General features: G+C 44.4%; 1 protein-coding gene across 2 annotated transcripts in view; it reads left to right on the top strand.

Annotated features, from left to right (window-relative positions):
• Positions 1-12,272, top strand: part of LOC139547735 (sodium channel regulatory subunit beta-4-like) — a 32,122-nt gene that overhangs the window by 12,832 nt on the left and 7,018 nt on the right. The window contains exons 2-6 of one of the 2 annotated variants that reach the window (XM_071356765.1): positions 8,817-8,980; positions 9,180-9,399; positions 10,055-10,184; positions 10,404-10,470; positions 12,138-12,239. In XM_071356765.1, the coding sequence (XP_071212866.1) occupies positions 8,817-8,980; positions 9,180-9,399; positions 10,055-10,184; positions 10,404-10,452 (563 nt within the window). In that variant the 3' untranslated portion in view covers positions 10,453-10,470; positions 12,138-12,239. Of the gene's footprint in view, positions 1-8,816; positions 8,981-9,179; positions 9,400-10,054; positions 10,185-10,403; positions 10,471-12,137; positions 12,259-12,272 lie in introns of those variants that run through there. The other variant, XM_071356764.1, reaches the window with a different exon arrangement.

The raw sequence follows: 12,272 nt of genomic DNA, 5'->3' as shown, positions 1-12,272 counted from the left end.
GGCATGGTTAGCGACATTGAAGTCCATGGATTAGCGTGTAACAATAGACTCCTTGCTGTGTTATAATGTTCGACTGAAACACTACAGTGGCACTTGTTTTTGTATTGCACGCCTGCCGAGGTGATGGGTTGAATTGCTGTACTAAAATCACAGGTGGTTGGGCCATGGTTGGGCCATTTAGATTTACTGGAGGATTATGTATGTCAAGGTTATGAGGTGCATGTTTGATGACTTCATGAATTAAGGTACCTTGGGAGAATAAGGTCGATTATAATTTATTTTAACTAGGACTGCACCAATGTTTTTCTTGGATATTTCCTAAAAAAACAGTCCAAATGAACCAGAAAGACATTTATAGCAGTTCAATTTTCCTTTTGTATGAAGGGTACATTCTAGTAATCGTCAAGAGATTTCCCATGTAGGTTACAAGGGAAATGAGTTATGCCTGTAAATTGAGAGCCTGAATGCAGCACATAGAAGGTATACACCGAAGGGTCACGGCTGAGGAGTTGATTGAAGGCAGATGTTTGAATGAATTCCTATCCCTGGGGTTGGTGGATGCTTGCTATGGTGTATGGGTCTATTGTGGACTTGAATTTTTGTGTCTTCCTGTTTTTAAATAAGTTGAACAATGCCTCGTGTGCTAACGCAGTACGACAGTCCCACTGGAACTGGAAACCATTTCTAAAGATAATGGTAATGGATGATGCTCTCAACAAAAATGCTTGGATAAAGGATCTCTATAATGGCATCCAAAACCATTGTGCTCCGCGTTCAGTGTTCTGTGATTAAGTTAGATCGCAGCTAAAGGTAGACTTGGCAACCTCGATTGACTCTTCCCAAAGTGGCAATGCCCAAAGGGAGGGCATATATTGGGAAATTGGAGAAATCCAAATTCTGTTCTTGTTCTAATGGGAGTCTGATGTCGTTATGTGGTGCTGCTGTTTAGGTTCGTTTCTTCGTTTCCTTGTCTTTCGCCAGTGTAGCTGAAGCAATGTTACCCACAGTGATCCAAGAATAATGACCTCCACTCTGCACTGTGCTTTGGTGTGCTGTAACTGAGGGGAGCAGTATGCCTGTAAGAGGGCAAAAGAGACAGAGAGAGAGAGGCCTGCTGCACAGGCTGAGTGTACTTATTGTACTTCACTGCTCTACTCAGGCTGAGGTTGAGGCTCATTCTCAGGTCACAGGTTTCTGTCTGACTGCGTTATAAAACCGCCGGATGCGTTTCCGTATGCAATAGAGATGCCTACTCCTGTAGTCACTAAGTGGAGGGCTGAAGGGACCAGCTGGATAACCAAGCGCCAGGCTAAGGCCAGGCGGCCACTAGTAAATGCGCACGGAAAGGAAGATGGAGGAAGAGAGGGTCAGAGAAATTGAAGGAGAGAGGCTTAACTCAGTGAAGAAGTAGGAACGTGAAGAGGGATGGAGAGACTACAGAAATAGATGCACTGTACCAGAGCTTAGTTACTTTAGGAGCTCCCATGAAAGAACAGATAAATAAAAGTTTGAGTGGAAATAGTCTTCCCCAGTGTCTGACCAAGCCTGTAGAGACACGTGGCGGGCACTCCTGCAACGAAGAAGAGGGAGACGAGGGGAGGAGAGACTAGAGGAAAAGGGAGAACCAAGGGCAGATTAATTATTAACCGACTTTGAGTTTTTAATGCAATGAAGGGATGCATAGGGCAGGGGTGAGGAGAGGAGGAACAGTTAGATAGAGATTCTGAGTGATGGTGGCTCCGAGGTAAAAGAGGCAGGAGAGGCAGAATGGTTGAGATGGGGAAGAGAGGGGAAGGGACAGGTGGAGTCAATTACTCAACTAAGAACGATAAATAGGGGATAGCGAAGTCAATGGAGGGCTGTGAGATATCACACGTGAGCTCCTTCTCATGTTCTTTTGAGAATGCATCACTCCAATGGCCACTTCCTGGGTTGTGAACATGCAGTTCAGTTGGGGATGTTTTGGAAAAGGGTGACCTTTCTCTATTCCCAACTTCCTTGGAATAGAAATTACAACAGAAGTTTGAATGGAGCATCTGACAGGAAGTTCCAGGTCAGCAGTTACTTTATATCAGTCATCAGTCCCCGGACGAGAGGAAAATGCCAAAAGGATGAGATTAGGAATATAATCCGGCCTTGTACCCACACAAACCTCTGCCTTTGTGGCTCATTTTTGGAAAAACTGATCTAACTTTAGCAACTGGTATTTCCGCTTGGTTATCGGATGTGTGTATTCGTGTGTGTGTGTCTGTGGGTGGGTGGGTGGGGAAAGGGGGGGGGGGGGGGGTCGAGGACAGCTGTTCTTGATTTAATCTGAGATTAGCATAAGGTATCACATCTGTGATGCATTCACAAGGGCCACTAATGGAATCAGGAGAGGACAGAGAGGCTGCGAGTTTGGGTTGCTAGTCTAGACATGTATCTTAGAGTACAAACAAGTAAACCCCTCACCGATACGCAGACAGGCAAGTTTAAGTATTTAGACGCACAAAAAATGTGCTTAGTCATGATATGAGCACCACGGTAGACACTAGCTCTTAAACTTCAAGGCAAATAAGACGTATCAGGTGAGCAGAAATATTCTTCATTCGATGGATATCACATGGTTGTAAAAAAGGAATGTAAAACTCTCAGACTACGGTAACAGCAGTGTCACCACAATTTCAAGTTGACTGCATCAACAGACTAAACAGTATGCTGAGTCATGGCTAATGGACGAGGAGTCACGCCTTCTCTATAAACAACACACCAGTCCACGGGAAGCCTCTCTCTCTCTCTCTCTCTCTCTCTCTCTCTCTCTCTCTCTCTCTCTCTCTCTCTCCCTCTCTCTCTTCTCTCTCTCTCTTTCTCTCTCTCTCTCTCTCTCTCTCTCTCTCTCTCTCTCTCTCTCTCCCTCCCTCTCTCTCTCCCTCTCTCTCTCTCTCTCTTAGAGGAAAAGATTGTGTGTGTGTGTGTGTGTGTGACAAAGTGATGGGAGGTAATATATTTGCCAGGCAGCAGGCAGGCAGTCGAGACTGGTGAGCAGAAAAGTGGTTCTTTAATCAAAACCACTGAGAGATTAGTTCTGTCCTGCCCTCCAGGGACCCACAGCACACACACACACACACGTGACTGACCGGCCGTGCTGTCCCCAACCTAGCTAGCCCAGCACTGGCATCACACAGCTTATAGCTGCCTCAGAGCCCTTGAGGGCCAACATCAACAACACCACAAAACGGTTTCCTATGAATTGTGTAAAGATGAGGAGTAGATGAACAGAGAGTATGGGACAAAGAGGAGGGAAATAGAGTGCCAGTAAGAGAGAGAGAGAGAGGAGGCAGAGAGAGAACCAGGATATATTGAGCCGCTGCAGCATTTCTCTGCTGCATTACAGAGAGAGAGAGAGAGAAAGGACAGAGAGAGAGAGAGAAAGGGAGGGAGGGACATATTGCGATGCTGATCAGGGAAGTGTGTGTGCATGCAAGTGTTTGTGTGCACCGTATGTCTATGCATGTGCATCCCTAGAAATGGGGAAGGGAGATTACCAGGGAAGGCAAACATGTAGTACAAAATAGGGAGCTTAGTTTGTTTTGCATCCGCCAGCTTTCTCTCAGGTACCCCTCGCTCATTCTCCCTCTGCTTCCATCAGTCAGTTCCCTCTGCTGAAGTGTGATTGATGCTAGCCTTTGTCATTCTCTACCTCTGTCATTCTCAACCACAGCGGCCCAGTAAAAAGAACAATCTGTCAAGATGTGACAGTGGATTGGATGGGTATAAACTATATGCCAATAGCTCCAACTAGCCCTCTAGGTGGAATTCACACCATATTGATTACACAATGCGGATGACAGGGTTAGAGTTCAGATGCAATTTAAATATGACCGAGACTATTTGGACTGAAATATCTAGAGTCTAGGGACTAGGTGTTAGTGGCTAGGGGATAGGAGCTAGGGGTAGATTTCAGATGGGATATTCATAAAGTATGATCTAATGTGGTAATTGCCTCAGTTAATCGGTGCAATTAATGATCTGTTGAATTGTTAATTGTTTTTCTTAGCAAGTTGCTTTAAAATAGCTGATCAATCACAGCCAAGGACAACTCTTTTAATTAAACAACCTTTTTCAGTCAATATCTTGTCATTTGAGACTGTATTGCCATTCATTGGCACAGCAAATGTTCTATTGATCTGCAATGAATTACAGTAGACTGAACAAAAATATAAACGCAACATTCAACAGGTCATACAAGAAAATCAGTCCATTGAAATAAATTAAGTAGGCCCTAATCTATGGGATTCACATGACTGGGCAGAGGCGCAGCCATGGGTGGGCCTGGGAGGGCATAGGCCCACACACTGGGGAGCCAGGCCCAGCCAATCAGAGTGAGTTTTTCCCTAAAAAAGGGCTTAATTACAGACAGAAATACTCCTCTGTTTCATCAGCTGTCCGTGTGGCTGGTTTCAAATGATCCCACAGGTGAAGAAGCCGGAGGTAGAGGTCCTGGGCTGGTGTGGTTTCACGTGCTCTGCGGTTGTGAGGCCGGTTGGACATACTGCCAAATTCTCTAAAATTACGTTGGAGGCGGCTTATGGTAGAGAAATTAACATTAAATTATCTAAACAACAGCTCTGGTGGACATCCCTGCAGTCAGAATGCCAATTGCAATTTCCCTCAAAACTGCACATTTTAGAGTGGCCTTTTATGGTCCCCAGCAAAAGGTGCACCTGTGTAATGATCATGCAGTTTAATCAGCTTCTTGATATGCCACACCTGTCAGGTGGATGGATTATCTTGGCAAAGGAGAAATGCTCACTACCAGGGATGTAAACAAATTTCTGCACAAAATTTTGAAGAAATACGCTTTCTGTGCGTATGGAATGTTTCTGGGATCTTTCATTTTAGCTTATGAAACATGGGATCCAACACTTTACATGTTGCATATATATTTTTGTTCAGTATAGAAAAAGGAAATAGATCAATGCCACTAACAAGTTGAATGCATTTTCTACAAACACAAACACAACCATCCACCACTGCAGCCACCATCCTTCGACACACAAAACCCCCTCCCAGCTTCCCATCATGAAGACATCTTATTTTTGTGCATCATCATCACCTCTCTGTGGATCACAGAGCCGTGGCACCCGCTGAAATGTGAACACTCCTGTCGTAACAGACAGGGTTGGCTTACAATCAATTCATTATTGACAACATAAACTATTTTTCCTCTGCATACATTAATTTTACCCAATAAATAAATTCTTTGTCTTTCAAATACATTGTCATCAGCAGCTGTGTGGTTGTGGTCAGTAGTTGGGTTTTTCAGTAATTGCGTGGTCACTTGTGTGGTTGTGATCAGTAGTTGTGGTCAGTGATTGTGGTCAGTAGTTTTGGTCAGGAGTTGTAGTCAGTAGTTGTGTGGTTCAGTAGCTGTAGTTGTGCTCAGTAGTGGCCAGTAGTTGTGGTCAGTAATTCTAGTCAGTTGTTATGGCCAGTAGTGGGCAGTAGTTGTGGTCAGTAGTTATGTGATTGTGGTCAGTGGTTGTGGTCAGTAGTTACGGTCTGTAGTTGTGGTCAGTTAGTTTTATTCAGTAGTTGTGGTCAGTAGTGGCCAGTAGTTGTGGTCAGTAGTTGTGTGGATATGGTCAGTAGTTGTGTGGTTGTGGTCAGTAATTGTGGTCAGTAGTTGTGGTCAATAGTTGTGTGGTTGTGGTAACAGCTTCGCTCTATCCAATCAGAGCAGAAGGATCAACGTACAGCCCACCATTCTCTTTACAGAGAGGCAAACTAGCCAGGTATTTATAGCACGGCGCACGATCCTGAGAATGAGGACGAAGCTAGTGAGCATTCGAGATCTTCACTGTATCATTGCAGGTCGCCCAGACCAGGGAAGCATTAGAAATCTTAACGCTAGCTGTTCGGTCCAAAACAGATTCACAAATCATGGGAATTTGTTGTGCCATGTAGATGTTTGTCTCCCTCCGAGGCACATGTTGCTAGGCAACAGTTGCCTTAGCAGGCCTGCTCCCTCCATGGCTAAAGCCAGTTTGAGAAACATGCTAGCAAACATTTGTGCTATGGAACTAAATGAATACTGCACTCTGACCCACACAACTGCTTTGCTAGATTCATAATGCTGTTGTTAGACAAAGACAGGAAAGTTAATTTCAAAATGTGATGTAGTTGTATTGATATTTACAGCTGTTGTTGATAAGTAATGAATCTGCTAGCTTCTGATGTTACTGCATCTTTAATAAAAGCAGTCGATGGGTTACTAAAAGAGCTCCACATATTGATTGGTAGCAGCTATTCCTGTTCTGTTTTCAGATTTCAAAATCAGAGAGGTAGAAGAAGATTTAATATGCTCTAAGTTTTGTCTGACTTGTTGGTGGAGTGGTCAAAGCGGTAGTTTGGAAAAAGTTTGGGGAAATGTATTAAGGCAGTTAGATTGGTGTCGATAGATTGGTAACAGTTCATTATGTTCCAATTTCAGATTTGAAAAGCAGTTGTTGTCTTGGCAAAGTGGCCAACGTAGCTGATTTGTGTCAAAAATTGCATTATAAACTGGATGGTTCAAGTCCTGAATATTCATTAGCTGACAGCCATGGTATATCAGACCGTATGCCACGGGTATGATAAAACATGTATTTCTAACTGCTCTAATTACGTTGGTAACCAGTTCATACTAGCAGTAAGGCATCGCGGGGGTTTGTGGTATATGGTCAATATACCACGGCTAAGGGCTGTATCCAGGCGCTCCGTGTTGCGTCGTGCTTAAGAACAGCCCTTAGCTGTGGTATATTGGCCATACCACACGCCCTCGTAATTGTTGCATTTACAGTGAATGGAAAGTTGAAAGTGATGATGTCACAATGAGGCCTTTAGAATGTGGAGGAAATCCTTTGAAAGTGGATGGAGGACAAAAGAAAAGACAAAAAGTTTTGTAGCTTAAAAAGTATAAATTATATCGTAACGTTTTATACAAGCAACTCAGTCCAGACCAGTCTGCACGTTTTGAAGTTTGAATGACATTTCTAGATTAAATGGTGTAAGAGGAATAGCGTGCAAATGAAAAAATATAATGAGAAGAAGTATGTTGATGATTTAACGTGGGGGCTCTTGCTTTGCACGCCCCATTAGCTAGCTGAAACAAGCCATCTGCATTCATGCTTCCAGTCATTGTTGCTAGCTATCTGACTGATCAGAGTAACAACAATGCAGAGCCTTTTTCCTTTTTGTCGTGGCGTTGCCAACCCACTAGCCTGGGTGCAAGTCTGCTTCTGCTGACATTCCACTCCTTGCACTCCGTCTGTGTGAAGTGGAATGTTAGCAGAAACAGACTGGTACCCAGGCTACCAACCCACCCGTCTATTGGCAGTTATGATCACATCACAGTGTGTTAACATATTGGCCAAGTACAAACACATTCATTTCTTTAATTACCAGCCACTGGTAACGCAGGGGCTGGGCTGAGCTGGGGTAATTGGCTGATGGGATTGCTTGGTTCTCCTGATCTGATCTATTTCCATGTTGAGCAAGGCTGGTGTGACTGCAGTACTACAGTCTTCAGTCATTTACCGTCCAAACAACACACTCACTCGTACCACAGGGTTGTTTACAGGCCCATACACCCAGCACACACACTCACTATCTCTTTCCCAGAATGAAATATTGAGATGGGACGAGAGGATTTAAAAATAGCCCCTGTGCAGTCCTCTCAGCGCTGACGCCAAGCCGCGTGGTGAGAATACCACCGCCCGCCATGCTGCAGCGTGCTGCACTGCATGGCCCACAGGACCAGACAGAAAACAACTGGCCCTGTCTCTCTGTCTCTTTTTCCTCCTCCACTCTCTATCGCTCTCTTTCTCTCCCTCTCTCTCTCTGTCCCTCCTCCTTCAACCCACCCACCCACACACATCCGTCCATTATTTTTCTCTTTTTGCTTTCCCACTCTTTCACTCGCTCTCCCTTGGAAACATACTTGAATAGGCTACTTGATTTGGATGTAGTAGAATAGAAAGGACTCAAATATTTTGGAGATCACGCTGGATGCTTTGATTAGGGAGGCATGTTGACTCGTGATGGACACACACTCAAACACACAAACAAACACACATGAGGGCTATTTTGGCCTAGGTTGACCAGCCAGGTCACCCGTTTACACAAATCAGTATTCGACATCCGTCCATGTCTGAGGACATTGGGCGACGACGTGGAAACCGGCCGCTAGGGGCAACAGTGAGCGCTGAAGGTTTCGGTTTTGATTTGATTTGCTAGAGCGATTCCACGTTGCAAGTTGAAATTCAGCAATAGAAAGTCATTTTTGAGATTTTTGTTTTAAGCCTATACCGAACCTTAACCCTTACCTTAACCATTCAGAGTTAATGCCTAACCTTAAGATTTCAGAGTTAATGCCTATACTTAACCTTAAATACTTTGATATTTGACCTTTGCAACAACTTTGAATTTTGAGAAACATCTAATTCTGACGTGAGACTGTGAGAGCTAGTTGAGGTGTGTATGTATGTACACACCTGTGTGTATTGTGCCCCAGTGTCAGCTCTTTGGGTAAGTGATAATACTAACAGCTGTTTAACAGCCAGGCCACTATAAAAATAGCTGGAGATAAGAGAAGAACAGTCATGTAGGCTTCTGCTGTTGGTGAAAAACAAATGATGTCATCACTCTTTCTCTTCCTCATTCTCACTTTCTCTCTCTGTAGAGCATTTCAATTTCTCTCTTCCAGTGTGCCAAATCATTGAATCCCAAATTGTTTACTTACAAATCTAATCATATTCTCTCTCTCTCTCCTTCCCTCCCTCCTCCGTCCCTTCCAGGGGTATGGTGTGCTTCGGCGCTGGAGGTGTCAGTGGGGAAGGTGCCCTTCATGGAGGCGATGAACGGCAGCACGGTGCTGTTACCCTGCATCTACTCCAGCTGCATTGGCATCAAGAACCTCTACTTCAACTGGCACTACAACGACAACGGCACCATGGCGAAGGCACGACACCGACTGACACGGTCACCTCCCTCACCAACACCCCCTCAATGAGCAACGTGACCTCCCACTCATATCTCAACATCTCTCCCCCTCACCCCTGTTCTCCATTCCTCCTCTCTCTCTTCCTCCCGTTCTCCCTATCCCTCTTCCACTCCCTCCTCTTCTCCTCCTCCTCTCTCCCCTCCCTATTCCTCTCCAGCTGTGTGAGGCTGTGATCCCTATAGAAGGTGTGGAACCACGGGTGCAGGTGTACCAGGAGCGGATAGAGTTTGTGGGCAGCAGTAAGCACAACAACATCTCCATCCTGCTTTTCAACGTGACCTTCGAGGACGAGGGAGAGTACACCTGTTTCGCCCGGAACCCCAAGGAGAAGAACCGCAACCACAGCGCCATCTTCACCCTGTTCGTGGTGGATGAATGTAAGACACTGCACACTCCCTGATTGCATACGACATACCCATTGGCGACATCTTCCTACTTTAGGTTTAGGCCACCCAGCCACCAGTCTTGTTGATGTCTTCAAGTGGAAGTAGGGGTAAATATCTGCTTCATTTGTCATGTGTCTAAGTTCCACATTGTATAATGGCTCAAGAATACCCTGATATCAGTTCCATGGTCAAGTGTTATGTTGCAGCATCATCTATTTATTGTCCAACCGAATGTGTTGCTTGCAGCGTATACACAGTATGCACTAGAATCGATTCCTTGGAGGTAAAAGCTATATGGAAATGTATCCTATCTCCTCATGAGCGGATCAATTGATCTCCCAGCGCTGTGGTTGTGAGACGGATCCACACCTCCTCTATCCTTCCCTCCTTCTCTCTCATCGTCGCCTGGTAAAAGATGTTTGCCAAATTTGTTTTTTCTTGAATGTTTTACAGATACACCAGATCTTTGACGCATGACGTCAAAGATCTGCATCAAATGACTTCTTCATATTCTCCCAGATAGAACGTCCACCTGACTGTCATTATAGGGAAACAGCTGAATACTCATCTTATTGAACCCTCTCATCCTCTCACCAATCCTTCCTCCCTTCCACCCGCTCTCTGGTTATCCACCTCCTCTCCCCAGTGAAAGTGGTTGACAATACCGTAACCACCATCATCGTGTCTGTCGTTGGCGGAGTCATTGGCTTGATCATTGTTGTCATGGTGACAAAGACGGTGGTGCTCCTCATCCTAAAAAAGTCTGCAGAGAAGAAGTAAGTGATTCACAACTCAGGTGTATAAGTGATGGCAGAGTATGCAGTTAGTATGTATTATATGAGTGTGTGCGGCTGCAGGCTGGGAGCAGCACAGGGCCACAGAGTGGCACCCGTTGAGCTGTTTGGGAGTTAAGTGCCTTCCTCAAGGGCATCTGAGATATTAATGCCAGCAACCCTCTGGTTGCCAGCTCACCCCCTTCACATTTTTCCCGTCAGCGCTGGGATTCGAACCGACAGCTCTTCGGCTACAGCCTCCCCCCTTTGAAACTGTCATGGAACATTGGTATGCATGCCTTTATTTTGTTTTGACTGTGTTGTAATTTGGTTTATTCTGATTGATTGGATGTTCTGGTCCTGAGGCTTCAGTGTGTTAGTAGAACAGGTTTGTGAACAGCCCCAGGACCAGCTGGATGAGGGGACTCTTTTCTTTGCTCAGCTCTTGGCATTGCAGGGCTTGGTAATGATATGAGAGGGGGTCACTGTATTTTAGATGTTTCCAAAACTTAATTGCTCTTTATTGAGTTTTTATTATTAGTGGATATTGGCCTAATTCTGCCCTGCATGCATTGTTTGTAGTTTTCCTCTGAACATGTAGGATAATCTTACAGAACTCAGCATGCAGGGTTTCAATGGGGTGTTTGTCCCATTTGATGAAATCTTGTTTTGCAAGTGGACCCCACACCTCGCTGCCATAAAGTGCAGTTGGTTCAATGACATATTCAATTAGTTTTAGCCAAATTTGAATAGGTATTTCAATTTGAATTTGCTTTTAAATTGCGTAGAATGCCCTGCGTGCTTTCTCTCTCAGTTCATTCACTGCCTCATTAAGGTGTCCATTTGAGCTTATTGTTAAACCTAAGTAATTGTAGTGTGTGCAGTACTCTATATAATTTGTACCAATTGAGAACTTTGGTCTAATTCCCTGAGATCTGGATCTTCTCTGGAAAATCATTATTTTTGTCTTTTTGGGGTTTACTGCCAGGGCCCAGGTCTGGCAGTACTGCTCTAGCAGGTCCAGGCTCTGCTGTAGGCCATGTGCTGTGGGTGACAGCAGGCATAGGTCATCTGCGAAGAGTAGGCATTTAACTTCTGAATTGTGGAGACTGACACCAGGGGCTGAGGATTTTTCTAGAATAGTGGCCAATTCGTTGATGTAAATATTGAAGAGTGCAGGGCTCAGATTGCAACCCTGACGAAGGCCCCGCCCCTGGTTAAAGTATTCTGTTATTTTCTTGCCAATTTTAATGCTGCACGTATTGCCAGTATACATTGATTTAATTATGTCCTATGTTTTACCCCCTACACCACTTTCAATAACTTTGTAGAACAGTCCTGTATGCCAAATAGAATCAAATGCTTTTTGGAAGTCGATAAAGCAAGCGTATATTTTGGTATTATTTTGGTGGACATGTTTATCTATCAGGGTGTGTAGGGTGTAAATTTGATCAGTTGTGCTATGTTTTGGTATAAATCCAATTTGGCTTTTACTCAAGACATTGTGCTTATTAAGGAAGTCTTACATTTATAATACTACAGAAAACCTTCCCCAGGTTACTGTTCACACAAATGCCTCTGTAATTGTTAGGGTCAAATTTGTCTCCGTTTATAAAGATTGGGGTTATGAGTCCTTGATTCCAGATGTCAGGGAAATAACCTACACTCAGGATCAAATTAAACAGTTTTAATATAGCCAATTTAAATTTTGCACAAGTGAGTATGAGCATCTCATCTAGGATGCCATCAGGTCCGCATGCTTTTTTAAAATGTCTCTCTCTCTCTCTCTCTCTCTCTCTCTCTCTCTCTCTCTCTCTCTCTCTCTCTCTCTCTCTCTCTCTCTCTCTCTCTCTCTCTCTCTCTCTCTCTCTCTCTCTCTCTCTCTCTCTCTCTCTCTCTCTCTCTCTTTCTCTCTTTCTCTCTTTCTCTCTCTCTTCCTCTCCTCTCCTCTCACAGTAAAGAGTGCCTTGTGAGCTCAGGACAGGACAACACAGAAAATGGACTGAACACAGCCAAAGCGGACAACAAAGCCACACCAAAGGCATGAAACATGTGCACCTATGTATATGTACATATACAGTGGGGAGAACA

Source organism: Salvelinus alpinus, chromosome 21 (genome assembly GCF_045679555.1).
Source record: "Salvelinus alpinus chromosome 21, SLU_Salpinus.1, whole genome shotgun sequence".
NCBI lineage: Eukaryota > Metazoa > Chordata > Actinopteri > Salmoniformes > Salmonidae > Salvelinus > Salvelinus alpinus.
This window is presented reverse-complemented; position numbering and strand designations above follow the sequence as displayed.